The sequence below is a fragment of the Phasianus colchicus genome, chromosome 2 (assembly GCF_987193195.1).
Source record: "Phasianus colchicus chromosome 2, bPhaCol1.hap1.1, whole genome shotgun sequence".
NCBI lineage: Eukaryota > Metazoa > Chordata > Aves > Galliformes > Phasianidae > Phasianus > Phasianus colchicus.
The window spans coordinates 57,383,992-57,403,878 of NC_143437.1; the positions used below are offsets into that span (position 1 = coordinate 57,383,992).

General features: G+C 39.3%; 1 protein-coding gene and 1 long non-coding RNA gene across 4 annotated transcripts; one reads left to right on the plus strand and one right to left on the minus strand.

The window, feature by feature from the left end:
* LOC149919046 (uncharacterized) lies at nucleotides 1-19,436 on the plus strand. 3 transcript variants are annotated; one of them, XR_016464739.1, is made up of 5 exons: nucleotides 1-577; nucleotides 687-741; nucleotides 5,729-5,856; nucleotides 18,617-18,730; nucleotides 19,332-19,436. It is a non-coding gene; the product is annotated as an uncharacterized LOC149919046 (long non-coding RNA). The 3 variants fall into 3 exon arrangements; XR_016464737.1 differs by having other exon boundaries at nucleotides 1-741; XR_016464738.1 differs by having other exon boundaries at nucleotides 1-741; nucleotides 18,643-18,730.
* Nucleotides 1,460-5,037, minus strand: SMLR1 (small leucine rich protein 1). The gene is made up of 2 exons (XM_090136691.1): nucleotides 4,816-5,037; nucleotides 1,460-2,217 (listed from the first exon to the last, which is right to left on the minus strand). The coding sequence occupies exons 1-2, from the start codon at nucleotides 4,946-4,948 to the stop codon at nucleotides 2,114-2,116; spliced, it is 237 nt and encodes a 78-aa protein (XP_089992817.1). The 5' UTR covers nucleotides 4,949-5,037; the 3' UTR covers nucleotides 1,460-2,113.
* Nucleotides 19,437-19,887: the final 451 nt, after the last annotated feature.

Sequence of the window (19,887 nt, forward strand, 5' to 3'; positions counted from 1 at the left end):
TGGGTATTTGAAATTAAAGGGTTGGAGTGGAGAGGGTAAATTGCTTTTATCTTTGGTTTTGGCATTAGTCACTGCTTTTATGCCAGCAGCATGTTTCTTTAATGTAAAATAACAATTTTGTGTAAAATTGACATATACATAATGCTGAAGAACCTGATCTCTTTGAATATCCTACTGCAGAAGACAGGGAACCATTTGCATTTTTTATTATCCATTATCTCTAAGCATGATTTTTCTCTGTCAAAAATAAATATATCTCATCAGGTATTCTCAGTGAAACCTATGGTGAGGGGCACTGAGTAAGGACACCAAGCAGGATGTGGTTCTTACTCTGTATCCATTCAGATGACAAACAAAAACTGTTTGACCACACCATTTACAACAACTGACCCACACCATTTACAACCTGAGATCTCAAAAGTGAACTGTGTGTGGAACCCTGCCTATGAACCACTTCTACCAGATAGATCATCTTTCCTGCCAAGAGAAATATGGATAAAGATTACAGCAGGGACGAATACTCAAAAACTGGAAGGTGTCCTCTCTCCTTTGAAGCTGTTATCCTCTCTCTGTTTTTGTAAGCAGATCATTAGAATCAAACTTTCAGATCTCTCTGCTTAGATGCATACCTGACTCTAACTTTAGGATCTCTACTGATAGAGGTGTGTTTCATTTTCACCTTACAGGAACACTAATCCTGGAGACATCATTATCTGCATTACCAGGAGAACAGACTTTAATGTAGGTTCATTTAGATGACTATGTTCTTTATATGGTTGATAATAGCTGTGTGAGCTGTGCTCTTCTTAAGAATATTTATGTATTACACTTTCGTCTCTCAAACTTTGTGTCACATAAGTATTCATAAATACATTACTGACACTGTGGTAACTATCTTGATTTATCATTAGTGAACATTAAATACCTAATGACATAAATTCAAGTTTAGAAACATTAAAGTTAAATGAAACATCACTTTTTTTTTGTCATTACTATTTTCATGAGGTCAGGATGCATCTTTTGAGGAAAGCAGTGTTATTTTGGCTACTTAGTGCCAGCACTTAACAACAGAGTTTGTTAAAGGTAGGAGCAGGCCAATATTGAGAGCTTTTGAGACTCTCTACCTTTATTGTCTGGATGTGCTAGGTTTTAAGAAAAGCATACTCTATTTTGGGCTATGTTGTGCTATATCTGCAGGGTAACGTAAAAGCCCAGGTCAGAGAGGTAAGGAAGAATATGCTCCTTAATGTCCCGATATATCAATTTGATGTTGTGAAAGTAAGGTTTACTTAACAACTGGGTGATAGAGAGCATATTTCTGATTTAAGAACTGCCTTTGGAGCATTATTCTTCCAGGAAGGGGAGAGGGATTTCTGAGTATATGAGACACACACGTCCACACTTGGAGAGTTTTTTATTCGTTAATTCTTTTTGTAAGAATTTATTCAAGATTTGTCCTTAGAATAAAGTAATAAGTGTTTGGAAAAATACTGATTACAACATTCCATTTTTTCAAACTTTGGCAAGATCAACAGTGTCCTTCTGTTTCCCATCAGTCATATTTTGTTTCCATACTTTAGAAAACCTACAATCTTTCACAAAGCATACAACCTGATAAAAATAAGTCAGTTCCCCCCCATCACCCTTCTCAATTTCTCGATGTCATTGCTTGGTATGAACTTATTATTTTTGCATTTTCAATGTAATATGACTGCCTGCATTATATGTAGCTCAGCTCTCCCAGGAGCTTGTTAAATATTGAGTGTACTTCTCTGTAGGCTGGTGAAGGACTGGTGAGCAAGGTGCTTTCTCTCCTGCCGGATCCTGCGCCACATAAACAAACTGATGCAGTACGTTGCAGGAGGTCTCTGGTGTCTGATGAGCTGATGAAAGTACTGATCACTTGGCTACATGTGAGAGAGCAAAACTGCTATGAGGTCTTTTTGAATGGCAGCAACTCTTTTATTTGTACAGCATGCCACTAGCTTCTTTCCATTTTGTTCTCCTCTATGATATTTATCTACAGCTGGTTATATTTAAACCTGAAGAGCTGAGCACTGGTTGTAACCTTGTGTCCTGAGGCTTGAGACTCCCTTTAATGTCATTCAGTTCCCTATGTGCTTGCTTTTTTCCGAGATCTCCATGGTTTCTGCTGATTGATGTCGTAATTTGGGAGGGTGTTTCTGGGGTCATACAGCATGGCCAGCTCCTTATCAACTGGAAAATAAATCAAGCAACAAAAAAATACATAAGATGAATTTTTAAAAGAAAAGGAGCTAACATTAATTGGTAAAAGCTTATTAAATTGAAGATGCATGAGTGGCACACTAGTATTGGCTTGCATGTTTCTTTAAGTCTTCTGAATGCAAAACAGTGACCATGCCTATTTCTAATGAATCTCTGACACAAACTGCTGTCACTGAAAGAAAGACACTATTCTCTTTTGCCTCTACCGCCTTTCAGACAGAATAAAATCCTTCAACAACTACAATAAGAGCATAGAATCAGTATATATCCTGAGTTAGAAAAGACATACAAGGATCTCTGAGTCCAACTCCTGGCTCAACACAGGATCACCCAAAATTCAAACCCTATGTCTGAGACTATTGTCCAAATGCTGCTTGAACTCCAGCAGCTTGGGGCTGTGCTCACTGCCTTGGGCAGCCTGTTCCCTGCCCACTGCCTTCTGGTGAAGAACCTGTTCCTAAAACCATCCTGACCCTCCCCTGACACAACTCCATGTTGTTTTGCTGTCACCAAAGAGCAGAGTTCAGCGCTGCCCCTCCGCTCCCCTCATGAGGAGTTGTAGGCCTCAGCCTCCTCTTACTTGGGCTGAACAAACCAAGGGACCTCAGCAGCTCCTCACATGTCTTGCCCTCTCAACCCTTCAGAATGTTGGCTGCCCTCCTTTGATGCTCTGTAATACTTTTATATCCTATGTTATGGTGCCTAATCACACACACTGATTGATGTGGGACTGCACCAGTGCAAAGCAGAGTGCTAGTTCATGTCTTCTGAATATTTGAATATGTGGCTGTGTCATGACAGCCTTTATCATTGTCCTGATCCTTCCTACACAGCTTGTAGTACAGACAGAACAGAAACACAATGTCCACCTCCATATGCTTGCTTTTTCAGAACAAGACAGCGTCATGAGAGGCTTGGAGAATAATTAGAGACCAGTAGAAAAATTAAGGGGGAAAAAAAGTGGAGAGGAGAGGAAAAAAAGTCTAGCTACTATAAAGAACTTTGTCACAAGACAGTATCTTTTCTTGTCATTGCTAATTGTTCAAAATATTGCTGTTTACTTTGTTAGTTCTAGTTTTAAGAAATCTTAAGGGGATGATGCTATCTATTTTGATAGATTTAAATGGATACTCTCTCTTGCTTCTTAGAGAAAAACAAAGTGCTCATTTGACAACGAAGCAAGGCAGCTTTGCTTGTAATAATGCAAATTTGGGTCATTTATTTTTAACACAGCCTAAATAAATGAGTACTGAGGTTTACTGAATTTCTGAGGCTTTGCTGAGAGTGGCTGCTGGCACTTAAAGGAATCTCTTTCCAGGCTTATCTATTGGTTATGTGGCTTGCCTAATGGTCTGGAGCTGACTCAGCTCACCTGCTCAGGGGGAACTGCTTACCATGGTCTATGTCAGCTGTCTGAGACTTGAGTGATGGGCTGGACTCTGGCTGACTCAGGACAAGCAAAGGAAGCCCTTGGTGGTAAAGCTGGGACAGTGATGCCCAAACAGATTAGGGCAGACAGGAATTAATCTTTCACTCTCCTAAGAATCCTACCCTGGACAATCGTGAGAATTTCCTTCCCTGGATCACTGGACAGTCAGGGGTATCTTTTCTTTCACGCTTCTCATCTAGGAAAGGGAGAAGGAAGAAATATTCCTTTGACAAAATAGTCTGCCAGCCAGATCATTCACCTCTCTCTTGAAAACTTGATTGTTATTCGTAGAAAATTTAGGAAATTATGATCCAAAGCTAAAGGCCAGGCTGTTTCAGTGGCTGATCACACAGCATGACCGGGAATGTCCATGAGGTTTTCCAGGTGGCTTCTTTTGATTTAATGAAAATATTTTCTGAACCTCAGCAAAATACCCAAACCCATGGGATCTGTATCCCATCTCCTCTTCCTATTTTGCTCAGTCTTGGCTGGAGTAGGAAAGCAAGAGAAATGTCATGTAAAAATGAATGCAGTGTTATCTCAGTATTGTTTCATAGCAGCTGATGTCTAACTGTCACCAGGTCTTGATTTGCCTGCAGAGCCCTGTGGTCAGAATTGACTTAGCCAAGTCCACATTTGAGATCATGGGGGAGCTGCTGGATCTGTAATCTACAGTAGCTGCCTCATGAATGTTTGTCCTACACAGGATTTGCATCAAGCTATACCAAGAAGCATGTGAAGTTTACTGAGGGAATCTAGGGTACGATCTTATCTCCTTCAACACTCTCTGAGGAGGAAAGGTCAAAATGCAGCTGATTTCAGGAACAAGCTTAGCCCAGTGTCTGAAGGAAAGGGTTTTGAAAGAGCTGAAGGAATGAGTTCTGATATGACAGATATGAGCTCTGTGACAGGCTTCGGCATAGGCAAAACTATGGAGTTATAAGTGAGGATTAAATCCAAATTCTAAACATATTCTTACAGTATTTTTCAAATTGGAAAATGACCCAAAATGCATACAGCTTCAGAAAATTATGATCACTGTTCTCTTCAGTTTAGTTAATAGTACAAGCCTGAAAGCAGACTGTTAAATGAGAAGTTTTGTCTGCCTACCCACTCTTTCTCCCCAAATTCTGACTCACCTTTTGATAGTTGGATCCTGAAATAGACAATGAGCAGCAGTAGGAGTAAAGTCACAGGCATGAAGATCCAGCCAAAGATAAAATATCCAGGCAGCTCCCTTGCAAACACCGAAATTATGTAAATTATGCTCATTTCTTCTGCAACAACCTAGCTGAATAAGTTCCTTCAGATCTCTAAGTGTAGAACCTATTTATCCTGCTTTCTTCCTTTTTTTTCTGTATTCACATTCTGCCCTTTGCTCAGACCATTATCACTTTTTGGACTTTGATTTGTTTGCATAGGCCTGTGATTCCTAATACGACTGGAGTTCACTTGCAAAGTTACTCAGCCATGGAGTTTAAAAGTGCTTCTTAGAGTAGTGCTGGGCTTCCAAACCTTTACATATATTGGCTCAGTATAAGCTGCTTCTTTTTGAGCCTCATAGAGTATCATCCGCTAACATTGTACAGGTCATTCTGAATAATAAGCATCTTCTTTCCAGACATATTATTGATTTTACAGTAAGCCTAAATTACTCAATCAAAGTGAGAACCCTGTCACACACACAGGTCAAACCACACAGGCAAACAAGTAGTCACTGCTCTGAAGAGTTCTCAAACCATTGAGGCAGGTAAAAGTTCAGAGAATGGATATTGCAGCAGCACAATTTTTTTTTCTAAAGTGAGGCTGCTGAATCATGACATTCAGTTTCTTCTTTTTTAGAGAAGACAAAATTATGTGGTTTTTGGGGCTGAACATACCAAAGAATTCAGTAACCTTTTAAACATTCCAGCAAGTCACTGGGTTTGGGGTGTTCTGTGTATTCAGTTTTTCCTATCTGGTCAGCAGTTTATTGCAGAAGTGTTATGTAGGTTGCACAGGCAGGTTTAAAAGGAAGAGTAGCTGTAATACATCACTTCTCCACACTTTCAGGTTTCTAAAGCCATCGGCTTAGTAGACTTGGCATCTTGACTTCACCTGGGAACACTGCAGGATCTCGGTGTTTGACTTGCCTGTATGCTTAACCCTGCAGAGACATGCTTCAGGTTGTCAGAGATCAGGTAAGTCTACCAATCTTCCAGTCTTTGACATATCAAATCTGATGACTACTTAAGGAAGGCATCAGGTAGCATTAAGCATTATGGTATTGTGTCCTCAGCAGGTTGTTATGACGTGGACAAAAAAATCTGTTCTGTTTCATGTACATTTGAGAGTTGCAGAGGAATTTATTTATTTAATACCTACCAAATCTAAAATGGAACTGTGAGCTCAATGTGAAAATTACCATTTTAATAGCATCTCTCTGGATGCTCTGTAGTGGGGAGTAAGATTTAGGCTGGAGTTTCTAGCAGTTAGGCTGGATATGATAGGAAATGCAGTAGAATCATAAATTTTCAAGGAAAATAAGTATTTCTGTTTTCACTTTGTATTCTTCATGTACTGTATCAAAAAGGCAAACAACCTCAAATAACATTTATTTTAAGATTTTATTTTATTTGAACTGTAACATATCTAGCATGAGATCCTCCCTTTGTGACAATAAGTGATGGAGAATGTCATGTTTCAGACAGATTCCTTGTTATATTATTCATCTGCTGTTTTGATAAATAGAACAAATGGAGTGTGACTTACTTTTTGCTTGTATTTGTTTAGTTTCAGCTTCTAAATGTTATATCTGATTCTGCCTCTTCCCACTACATTTGACCTCATTCATAAAGTGCTTTCTGATGAAAAGCACAGAGGATATTAATATTATTGTAGGGCCATCTGTTGCCAGATAACTCTCTCCTTGTATACATAACTGTCAGCTGCAATCAGTAAATTCCTTAAACTCTTTTTGTACATGCAAAGTTAATTCAGATTTTTTTAGACTATTCTGAATGCTGGTGTTCCATTGCAACATTTTGATCATTCTGGATCCTTTTTTAAAGTCCTCTCTAAACAGTGTTCTTAAAAAATTATGGTAATAATTACTGAGCAAGCAGGAATTTATGGTGAAATGAGAAAAATCTGTGACCTAATTCTAAGTGCTATGGCATTGCAGAATGAGCCACAGGAGTATTTCTCTTTGATAAACACGTGCGTGGCTCACAATGAAGTTAATGGCGACTAAATACCTGCATAGTAGGGCAAAGCAGTTACTTGGATTATTTAATTGGTTTTCCTTGTGTGCTTGAGATATAAGCTCTATCATATGCACAGAAGGCACAGAAGATGATGGAACACACAGTTTCCTTGCTTGTCACAGCCAAGGGCTCTGGAGCTGTATAGATAATGGACTGCAGAGCAGACAGCTTTTGACTGGTTACCTTCTGCCAAGGAAGAATAGGAGAATTATCTGCCCTCTGCATTTGTACAATCTCTTTTTCAAAAGATGACTGTCACTTTGGAACATAACAGTTATGGGAGTGGTAAAACTTTTCTAATGGCAGCTGACATGAAAAATAAGCTTCTGTGTTGAGGGAGCACAAACGTAGGTAGAAACAAGGTTAAGTATATTTTTATAGTGAGGGTACTTTATTTTCAACAGGATCTCTGTCATTAGCAATTCCAAAATCTGAGTCTGGATGACTTTTGAGATACAGGTTATGCCCCCAGAATGAAGTGTTTGGGCAAGCCAGTTCAGCTCGTGCCATACTAGTTCATTGCAAGCAGACAATCAGAATGTCTGTGAAGTCACACCAATAAAATTTACACTTCTGCTGTCAGCTGCCTCTGCCCAGATGGTGTACTAAAAGCTTCCATTGTATAATACCACCCATGCCCCCTGCCAGAAGCAGCACTGCCTCACCCTGCAGGGCTTTACACCTGGGCAAATCCTGTGCTGGAATGGTAGATACACTGTGTGTCCACTGTGTGCAAATATGTGGGCATATTTGTCTACCACAGTCAAAAGAAAACTGGAAAATCTGCCAGACATGAATCGGTTAGTTAGGCAGGGACATATGCTTTCCTGGATGATCTGTGAAGCTTGGGTGTATTTTGGGAAATAGATGAGTTCCTCAGCATCGCTAAATGTCCCCCTACTTCTTAAGAGCCTGACAGAAGCAGCTGATTCATCCCCCTGATGGTGCTCTGGCCCTGCAATGCCGGCTGAACTTCTGGAGGCTCACTTTCTGGCTCATGGGAAATTCTGCCATTTTAAAATTTTCCTTTTGACTTGCACCAGAACAAAAATTTAATTTTCCATGAAATGGAATTTAAGGAACATTAATTTTAAAGCCGCCAGAAGTCTTATTTCATCTGTATCATTTTGATTATTTACATAAAATATGAACACAAATGAATTCATGCAAACTTTAAATGACTCTTATTTCCAAAACCTGCCAAGTAACATTAGACATAATGCGCATCACATCTGCCTTGTTGAAGAAATTAAACTCCTCATCTTTGAAGATGTGTGTTTGCTAATCAATATTTTTTTGTTGAATGTTTTAATTCAGTCCCCATTTCCAGAAGAAATCTTTCTGGATAGCTCTGCTCAGGAATACTTAAAAGCAGTGTAACACCACTGAAGCTGAGGAGGAAGGAGTGAGGTTTGCCTGTGAAGACTCAACCACAGTAAAAAAAAGAAAGTGGTTACCACAGGTGTTCGAGAGCCTTTTAGGCACCAACCAAAATATTCATGTTCCATGAGGGCAAATGGCCAACCCTCATGTCAGCCAAATGATGGCTGCATTGACAGAGCTGAAATTGTTCTTTCCCAAAGAAAGCACTGAAAAGATTGCAGCAAAACTTAGACTTGGCATTTTTAAATACATAAATATCGGTAATTATTATAGAAAGGAGGTGGCAGTTAGCTCAGGGCATGGTGGTGATGACAGAGCCTTCCAGAGTAGAACAGCAGCTCAGGTACAACCCTCATGTTTCTCCCTGATTCAGAGTTGAAACCCTGTTAAGTTGGTTCGAGTTATTGAACCATCTGACAAGATGCAAGTTTCTGAGCTTTCAGAGAAGATAGCAACTAGGTTATTTCTAAACTGGATCCGTTTTGTGATCAGCTTTGCTCTTTGGGCATCCACAGTGGTGCTGACACAGGCTATGTGTTACACAAGGTGGTGGTGAGCACCCATAGGAGGGTCCTGTTCCCAAAGTAAAGTGGCTGTGCTTCCAAAAGCTGAGCTGCAGCCTTGCTCAGAATGCTGTGTGCAGCCAATCCCTGTGGATGTGACATTTCGGATCTCTGCAGCAATTTCTAAATCATTACTCATGTGCTTTATTGATATAGAGAAGTGATTACTTTTTAATAAGCACATTGTGTGTTACTAATCCAAGAACCTTAGGAAATCTAAGTGTATTGGAGCTGTGGTTGCTTTTATCAAACAAACTTGTAATCTCATTAACAAAGTAATAGCTATTTTGCATAAACCATGCTAAGTAGCTTATTTATATTCCAGTTCTCTATCTGACTGAACAATCTTTCCATTCTCTCTGCCTTGCATTTTTTCTTTTTACTTACAACTAGTTCAGATTATTTGAATTTTGGCATGATAATAATGGATTTCTGATCTCCTGGATGTTAAACTTTATAAAAAATTAACATCAGTGAAATAAAGATGTGCTTGGCCAACTTGTAGTCCTCTTCCAGGATTCTTGATTGCCAAAGTGTTTCTGTTCAACACTGGTTATGTATGTCTCTGCTTTGTTCTTAATTATCTGTACAGATGAATGTTAATCTGCCCATGCAAAATCTTCTGGCAGTAGTAATAGTGCGCAGACCTTTCCAATTATAAATCAAACTATTTACTGGGTAGTAATGCTTCCTATCCACTGTTATTTAAACCATCAAGATATGGGCTACAGTGGATATTTCTCTTGTCTCATAACTTTGAAAGAATGAAAAAAACATCTGATTATTGCTAGTCCCTTGATCACAGCTTTTCCATGGAAACAGGAGCTGTTAGTGCCACTTTTCTGTCTTCATGGTCAAGATGTGTTGACTGCAATCTTGGTTGGTCTTTTTTGTTTGTTTGCATTTTTGTTGTTGTTGCTTGTCTCTTTGTTGGTGTTGTTGTTATGGTTGTTTATTTAATTTAGGAAAGACCTTTGCCCTATATAAGATTTCCCAAAAATGTGATTGTACAGTTGCCATGTTACCCTCCCTGTCAGCCAACTTTAGGTTCAGGTAAGAGGCACAGGGAATTCAAGTCAAGTCCCTCTCCAATACTGTGGCTCAGCAGGAGACAGGCAGGAGGTAGGACTCAAGCCAATGTGCAGCAGAGCAGGGCTGGCATCCAGCTGGCAGTAGGACACCAGTTGCCCCACAGCCTTCACATTTGCTCACTGTGCTAATGCTAGTATGTTGTATGTCCCCATCATACAGCAGGATCACATGGGGCGTGTCTATTCATGGAGTTGTGGTTATAAGAAGTCTGTTGACAAAGGATTCAGAGAGGACTGGGCTTTGTTAGTCCCACTGCTTGGTGAGGGAAAAATCCTTTCTGCCTGCTGCCTTTTCTGTTTAGCCAACAAGGACTGCAGTTCAAAATCATGCTTGTCCTTGACTGGAAATGTGGCTCTACAAAGAGTCAGTAAATATTTCTTACAGAGCTTTCACTTGTATTTCTGTTAAAGAAATACAAAATTATCAAGCCTGTTAGATTTTTTATTAACAAATATTTAATCTTTTTTCACTGAGCAATTTTGCTGAAAAATGTCTTCAGTCTTGGGAAATAGGTTAATTTTGTGTGCTACTGTGTTCTTGCTAGAGTGGTCACAGCTCACCTCTGTCTAACAGGACTGGATCCTGTTCACTGCTCTGTGAACAGGTGCTCTGTCCTGATTTCAGCTGGGACAGAGCTGATTTTCTTCGTAGTGTCTGCTGTGTGTTTTGGATTTAGGAGAATCATGGAATTGTGGAATTGTTTGATTTGAAAGGAACTCTAGAAGGCCATCTAGTCCAAATTCCCTGCAGTGAACAGGGACATCTACAGCTAGATGAGGTTGCTTAGAGCCTGGTCCAGCCTGACCTTGAATGTTGATAACACGGTAATGTTTTAGTTGTTGCAGAACAGTGCTGCACAGTGCTAAGGACGTTTTAGCTCTTCACACTGCCCTGCCAGTGAGGAGACTGGGGATGCACAAGGAGATGGGAGAGGACAAACCCAGGAGAGCTGACCCAGATTGGCTGAAGAGATTTTCTGTAGTATGTGGCATCATGTGAAGTTGTAAATTTGGGGTAACAGCCACGGCTTGGGGACTAGTTAGTGGGTGGTGAGCAATTGCATTGTGCATTACTGATTTTGTAAGTGCATATATAGACATACATATAGTTATCACTATTATTGTGGATTGGTTTTTTTTTTTTTTCCCTTTCCTTCTCTGTTTTAGTAGATAGTTTTTATCTCAACCCATGGGTTTTACCTTTTTTTCCAATTCTCTCCTCTGTCTCACTAGTATGGGAGAGTGAGCAAAATGGCTGTGGTGCTGAGCTGCTGCTGGGTTAAACTACAACACTGTGAGCAGCTGCTCTTCACCAGTCCCAGTACAGTGGTTATTCCTCTTGTGCCTGGCACAACCCAGTTCCACACGACCTCTCCATTCAGCTGAACCTCATTTCTGGTAGAAAATTGGGAATCTTTAGAAACCATATCATTAATACTCTCATCCTGAAACTTGGAACAGAAGTGTATTTAAATGGAAGCGTTTGTTCTTTTTAAACAAACGCTGCATAACAAATCCATTCTTTTCCCATCCCATTACTTAGATGGCTCACAGCTGCCTCCTGGTGTGCTCTTCTCGATTAATAACAGAGAAGTCAGTGTAACATACAGAGGTGCAGATAAGTGAGTGCTAAGGAGCTGCTCTACACTGACATCCCAGAAGGGCAGAGCAAGGTTGCGCTGGGAGCAGCTGTGAGGTGACAGTGCAAGGCTGTCTCTGCCTTAGCCACGGCCCACTCCCCTTGCAGTGCTGGCAGTTTGATGCACTAGCATTTGCTGGCTGACAGGTCATTTTTCACCTGGAAACATACAGAGCAGCATACTTGACAAAATCTACATCTAGAAACTGGCCGGTGTAACATTTATTTTATGCCCGAATTTGTAACTGATCCTGACACCGCAAGTGAAGGAGTTCATATTAGTGATCAAGGCAATTGTAAAGGCTATACTGATTTTTTTTAACGTGCCCGATTTCAAATGTGTTACGCTATTTTTTATTGCTTCTTGGTTAGCTAATGCTTCTTGATATTACTTTGCAACATCCTTGCTTGCCTTGTACTGCTATAGCACAGTGCAATTTCCTTCTCTGCCTTCGCAAGTAACAGCAAATAGACAGCAGGCTCCAGATGCAAGATGTGCAGTTGTGCACTGCCTGTGTGGGTGCAGTCCTGGGCCACCTGCTCTAGCTGGTTCTATTTGAGCAGGATGTTGGACCAGATGGACTCAGAAGTTTCTGGATGGCCAAGCTGTGATTCTGTGCCTCTCCTGCTGCAGGCTGACCTCAGCCCTGAGCCAGTACAGCCCTCTGGGTGGCACTAATGCAAAAGCTGCATTTTGTTCTGTGGCAAAATATGCACAGGTATGCAGCTGTATTAGGTTTGAGGCAAAAATAATACAAGATTTTAGCTATTGGTTCTTCTTGTATGCTATAAAAGAAGCATGAGCTATGATGCCTCAATTGCTTTTAATGGCTTGTAAAGAGGATTTGCAGTACCTCAGTTTCAAGGTCCCTGTTTGATGTACTGGGAATAAAAAGTCCAGGTTTTCAGAGGAGTACTAGAGTTACAACACACTCAAGTCCACACCAGAAGTGACACTGCTGTCAGTAGACTAAATCTCTTAAAATTACTTATTAAAAGTGTGGCAGGCACTTTATGTAGGCTTTCACTTTTCTTTGCATCCAAATGTCAAAAAATGCATTGCTGGTTAAGCAGAGTTGAGCTCTAGTTTATCCAAAACTTATTGGGGTACAGCCTGGTATAACCTTGTTGAAAATAATTCACTGTGAAGCAGAGAAAAGAAAGGGCAAATTAGCAGTGCTGAGAGCCATGTGTGGGGCTGTGTGCAACTACCTTCTCCAACACTCTGTCTGCAAAGGAAAGAAAATCTTAGAAATTTTCAGCTTATGCACTACTGTTAGTGAAAGCCATGGTTAGTTGAACATGTGCTGTCTGTTGTCTTTTACTCAGTTAATGTGACATGAAATAAAGAGGCATGAACGTATATCATTCTCTGTATGCCTTCCTAGTGAATGCTGATTAATTTAACTTTCCATTTTCCATGCTGTACATTTACACAGTAATGAGCTGTAGCCATCTACTGTCTTGAAATTCTTTTTTTTTTTTTCCTCTCCCCAGAAGGGGAGAAGGGCAAACAGCCCTTCATGTTTTTTCCTGGCAATGTAGCATATACCAAAGACCTTCTGCTTAACCCTGACGCTGCATCAACAAATGCTAATTTACACAGGAGACTTCCTGCAACTGTGTAAGACCAGGGAAAGAGTTTTTAAGCCTGTGCAGATGATTTCATCTTGTTAATGTGAATGTTTTGCCTTGGGGAAGTTTATGTAATGTTTTCACAGAACATCATCTGCATTTTTTCTTGAACGAGGAATCCACTGTAAGGGATTTTTTACTCATTAGAATGATAAGGTAAATACAATCCTTCCTTGCTAGAAAACTGCCCTATAGGCAGCTGTTTCTCTAGCATGAATGTTTAAGTTCCAAAAGCTGTGGCAGTAGCATAAAAGAACTGCAAACTGATAAAATAGAAATTAGGGGAAATAATTCCAACAAATGTCTCCTGTTTGAAAAATGTCTGCTGGTTTGAAAATATGTAACCTCAATTCTGTCTTTTCAGATTGTGGGCCTTATTTATATAGAGGATGCTGATAGGCCTTTACAAGCTGATCAGTATGATAGCACATCTATCTGTAATGGAGGCAAGACTATACAGTCAATTTGTACATATGCTACAGGACATTAATTGAATAGTTTATCCTGAAGTATGATCAAGGGAAAATGAGGTCTCTTTTGCTTTAAATTGTAATTAAAATTTTAACGACTGAGGAATAGGGGAGATTGAAGTCTTTGTTTCTTTACCACGTAAAATCTGAAGCTCAAAAATATTCTTTTCCTCTTTTTTATTTTTCAGTGTTATTTTTAGACTAAGCAATAACCCTATGGTGATATGAGTGTTTGTTTGTGATAAAATGCTGAGACATTTTGGGTTTGACCAGAAATTCAGTCTAGGCTTCAGAACCTATTGTGAAAACATTTTGTTGAATTGCGGTTGGTTTTGGTATGAACATTTTCCATAAAAGAATGTAACAGTCCACTTTTATTTTGGCCCCTCTTCATTTTCCTTATGACCTATCACTCTTGCCAAGAAGGATGCTCAGACACTGACTTCTGTAAGTCAAGAGGAAACCACAAAAACTATCCTTATGATATTTGTTTAACCACTTCAGAGATTCACAAGCAAATATGTCTGTTCATACGAGTCATGCTGGCTCTTTCAAACCAGATTGCATTTATCCAGGAATTGGGTAATTCTGTTCTCATATTTCTTTATTTGAATTTCTACAAGTTTGCCTAGTGCAGGTGTACCAGTACTTTACCCTAGAGTTCCAAAGGTCTTTCTTGAAAACCAGTGTGGTTTTCACACCTGAGGTACAAAAACAGTTTTAAACAGGCACTTACCCACCACTGCTGATAGCTCACCTATATCATCCTTGATTTCTCCTAGAACTTCTCAGGGAATAATGGGTATGCGTTAACAGTTTGTTCAGTAACTTCTACAGTCACTTAAAGTTTAAGACATCTGCTGCTCCTTATTCTCTACTAACGAGTTTCAGCACAGAAATCTCCCTAGCTTCTACCACAGCAAATACTTATAAAAGGAATCCATTTAACGTCTTTGCAGTGGCTTGGTCAGGGCTTTCCCTCCTAGAGATGTCTGGTGTTTATTTTAAAAGTGTGTTGAGTACTTTGACTCTTTGGAAGAATAGAAGTCAAAAATGTCAGGAAGATCAAACAAAAAGGATAGACAGGAAGAGCTGCAGGTGTCTTTAATGTACTGAATACCCTGAGGACTCAAGTACAGTGTGGTATCAAATAAACTTTACATCATATGAATTGAAAGGGGTATGGACTTAGAACAGCACTCTGGCTGCTCTCTGGGTATGAACCTGTATGTAAATTTTTACCTGTCATGTCAATATTTGGTGGTTCTCTCATGGACATATGCCTGAGAGGTAATCAGAGTAATTGTAATTTCATAGACTACCTAGTGACTTTTTTTTTTTTTTTCATGTATGCACACTTGTGTGGATCCAAAGACTTTTATTTTTCAGTCTTTGTCAGTCTTGAGTATATGGACGATTTTATTGTTTATAACAACAGAAACAACATGGCATCTGTAGATCTATAATCATCTATAATTATTGCCGCAGCATGTGTCTTCTATTGTAGATTGAAAGGCTTGCAAGAAATTAGTGAAAAATACACATTTTAAAGTTTTTGTGTCCATTTTCTTTCATCATCACTTCTATAGATCTCTTCCACACAGTTTCTTCCATTCCTGCTGCTTTTATCTTGGTAGCATTATCTGTTTTTGCCTATTGTTAGTTGTATGACGGCAACCTGCTGGTTTTTCAATGGCTTCCAACAGCATTTATTATCTAGCACTGTTCTTCAATCAGTAGATCTCAGAAGCACAGTGCACTCAGGGGTACTCAGATAATGGGTTACAATCAACGACATTACAGAGATGTGTTCTCCTATCTTTCTTTAGTACTTATTTGTGCATTTGGCAGAGAATCATAATACCAACATTTGAAGTTGTAACAGGGCTTTCTCTCTAAGGGTCCACAAATGATTTTCAAAGCACTGACAGATTCACTCTTTCAGATGTGCTGAAGAGTTCAGTGCATCCCAGTTACACTGGGATTAACGATTCCCATTTTGCAGCCACAGAACGAAGATTTCACCTTGTTTTAACAAACCCATAATTAGAAAACAGGTTCCTTATTTTATAAGCATTTCCCAAGATTCCCTTGATGGAGGACACACAGGACAGCTGGAGCTGGTAGATTTCCCTGGAGCTGTTTGAAGGCAGTGATGAATTCTATGTGATGAGAGTGACAGAGTAGCTTACTGTCTTTTCAGTTCATCACAGCTTAAGAATCAGTCTAGAAAAGGTGGGTTGGCACACTGACCAGAAGGTAGCAGGGGGGCACCTTAGTGGCACTGTCTATCTGAGTACAGAGAAGCACGCAAAAAGGATGGAAGAAAAGCTGAGAGATGGAGAAGTCATGGTGACACACCTAAGAGAAATTGTGTTAAACAGCAGTGCTGGCTATTGAGAAGCAGGAAAAGCAATGAAATGTTGTCCTATTGTCCGACTACCAAACAGTCCTATTTCTCAGAAATATTTAGATAGTCCTCCTCTACTCCACAGTAGATTGAGCGTAGCCAGTGCCAACTGGAAAGGTACAGGGTCAAAAGAATGGCACCTACAGCCAACTTAAAGGAGGGCAATGAAGGAGATGCTGCTTCAGTTAACTCCCTGTTTGCCAGGAGCAAGAAAAATAGTTTATAGACTATTAGGCAAAAGAGTAATATTAAAAATAATGCAGGGGATCTACTCCACTTTAGATATTGGCAATATTGTAGCACAACTCAGGGAAATTTACTTAAATACCAAGTGTTCTGTCAGTGGTTAACAAAAAAAGGTTAGCACTGTCAGGCAAAAAAAAAAAAAAAAAAAAAAAGACTTAATTGAAGTAATTTGCTGTACGTTGCTAAAAGTTCATAGTGTGCTGAGAAGCTTTCAGGCTGCAAGTGTATTTTATATGAAAATTTTGCTTGCAAAAATTAGACCTATTTTAAAATGCTTACAAAAGGTGATACTGTTACCTTGTTTCTGGTTTGTTGTCTCAGTGAATATGGAATACTCTTGGTTTATAAATTCATAATTTGTGCTGAAGTGAAAAGACTCTTTCCCTGACTTCATCAGCCATTTTGTGCAAGTAAATGAGGAGAATGCCGAGATGAATGTTCAGTTTGGTTCATTCTGGTAACTTGTTCCATTTGGAGGTCTGCTCTTTGTAACTGATGAATCATTATTTTTTTTCTCTGCCAAAAAAAAACATTCTTCATTTAACCCCTCATCCTCTCCCAAGGCCATGTGGCTTTTCTCTGTAGTACTACTATACCTGATGGTTGCTTAGGTACAGTCTCTGGACAGCTGTAGTTCTTACTTTAAATATTGTTGTCAGTGTTTTGATTTTTATAAGAAATGAACGAAACTAAGAGAGAAAGATTTTCAGGAAGCTGTATAACCAATGCCTTTCCTCTGAGTAAGTATCAGAAACATTTGTATTTCTTAAACATGTCAAAATAACTTGTCCATAAAACCCTCTAACTGACATTTCAGTATTTTTACGAGGGTTTACCTCCCTGGATTACTATGTGGTGTACTGAGACTTTCCTAGTATCTAACCTAAATTTCCTTTACTGCAAATCCACTGAATTATTATTCTACTCTTCAATGACATTCGATCACCATCTTTTTTTGACACACACTGTACACTGCTTCTAGGAGGATCTGTTCCATGATCTTCCCAGGCACAGAGGTGAGGCTCACTGACCTGTCGTTCCTCAGGTCTTCCTTTCTCACTTTTTTAAAAATGAGAGTAATTTTTCCCTTTTTCCAGTCACTGGAGACTTCACCAGACAGCCATGATTTTTTCAAATATGATGGAGAGCACCTCAGCAAGCACATCAGCCATCTCTTTCAGAACCCTAGGGTGGATATCATCTGGCCCCATGGACTTATATGCATTCAATTGCATGAGGAGGTCTCGGACTTGTTCCACTGTTACAGTGGGATGGAATCCGCTCCCCAAACCCTCACCTAGAGTTTCAGATGAGACAGACTTTCTTGTAGGCTGTATTCTGAGTAAAAAATGGGACTGTACTGTACCGAAGGCTTGCTAACATCAGGACAGTCTGCATCAGTAATTTCTTTCTTTACATGAGATTAGTCATCTTTTCAAAGAATTTGATGAAAAGATTTTTCACAGCTTGTTCCTGATAAATATAATATTGTTAAGGAAGGACCTGCTTTCAGAGTTAAAAACTGTACGGTTACATCTGTCAAGATAGTGGAGCATCACCTCTCTTCGTAATAAACTAATAACTTTTATCCATTCTCATCTTCAGACAGATGTAGTTTTGACATCCTCCTTCAGCTTATTTTCTTGTCAGACATATACTAGCTGAACCACAGCCATTTTCTGAGGATGTTAGCCAACCCATAGATGTTAATGGAGGATTTTCTATTACCTTAATCGGACATAACTCTTACTGAAGCCAAGAGCAGCTGAAAGCGTGTTTCCATGCCAGCAAAAAAAAATAATTACAGAAAATATTACATCCTGACAGTTCCAACTGTCAGTCTCCCAAACCTGTGGCTTGTCTGTTTTAGCCTATATTGATTCAGTTAATAGTTACTTTATCTTGCAGTAACTGAGGTGGATATAAAGTTATGTTGTCCATAATATTAAATTACATAAATGATACAAATGTGGTGAAAATATATATTTTTATATTACAGATATTATAGCAGTAAAAACAAATAAGGAATTAATGCTTTACATACCTTTCCAGTTTTCCATTAACACATACCTCCTTCACACAACAGTAGTTGCCCTTCAATTTGTATGGCAAGAAGTAAGAGTGAAGCCCAGGCAGCTTTTAAATATTTCCCAGTGTGTTTTCTTCCTTACTTCTTTTCCATTCACCTTCTTCTTTTCTTTCTCTCTCTCCCTCTTTTTTTTTTTTTTGTTTGTTTGTTTGTTTCAATCTCCTGTTAGTGTTTTCTGATCCTCTCCTTTTCCAGTAAACCATCTCATCGTCCTCCATCCCCATTATGGTAGAGTGGAAGGAAGACCACCAGGATTTGGAAGAATGGCTCTCATAACAGAGAGGTAACTGTCCAGCATAATCTGGAATAGTCCCAATGCTTTCTTAAATGCCACTGAGGTGCAGATTGCCAGGGCTAGCTCCTACCAGGGACTTTCTCATTGGTGATGGATACAGAAATCAGCTGGGTAAGTGTGCATGCTTTATGAGTGAATGAATGGACTGGAAGTTTCTGATGCAGGTTGTTTTGGACTAAATGTCAATTGCAGTTCTTCCTGATCTCTTTCTGAGGTAAAATATAAAACCTAGAGTTTATTTGTGTGCTTTGTAGGACAGCAATGTATGTTTTCAAGATAAATGTAAAGGGTGAAGCTTGAAGAGCTCAAAAACCCTCCTATGCAAGGCTGAAAGGTAGGTATTTCCAGAGCAAGTCTATAACCTTGCCAAACAGCACACTGCTGTTTAGAGTAGCTTTTGTATTACTAGGTTTCTCCCTTCCAATGGGCTACGCTACTATTATGTCTTTTTGCATAATATTTACCCTATGTCTGTAATCACATCTGTTAAAAGGGACGTTACCCAGCCAACAGTACTTTTGGTGGCATATGGTGCTCTTTAATTAAATGTAAGTATTCATAAAAGCATTGAGTGTGCTCTATTTTTTAGGCCTCCAGCTATCCCCCGTGGCTCCCTTTATTCATTTAAATGCATCATCAGGAAGTCAGAAGGCCTTCTCCCTAATACACCAGGCATAAAAATGGAACCTGAAAGCATAATGATAGAAGTACATGGTGTAGTTTGCAGAGTTCAGTATATTTAAATCTTGGAGTGGAAACCTGCCTTCCCTTGTAAGTAAAGAAATCAGCTGTGTGTTTTCATGAAGAGAGAAGGTTACCTTTTACTAAAAAATAGATGTAAGAATGTTGTGAGCTGAATCATGGCTGTGATACCAGAATCTGGTAAAATTGTGAGCAGTAGAATAATGTACTTGTTTTTTATTGCTTAATTTTCTTTAGTGGGCTCTTCTCTGGGCATGGAGTGATGCCATTTTCAATTCTTATTTTCATCTTCTCTTGAAGCAACTGTAGTGGAAAATAGAATATTTTTGTTTTGCTCTCTAGTTTTGTAAAGAAAAAAAACTACTGAAAAATAGCATGGTTTTACTTTTTAAAGACTTCACAGATGGATCATGCAGCTTTTCTATACCAACACAGAACACAGT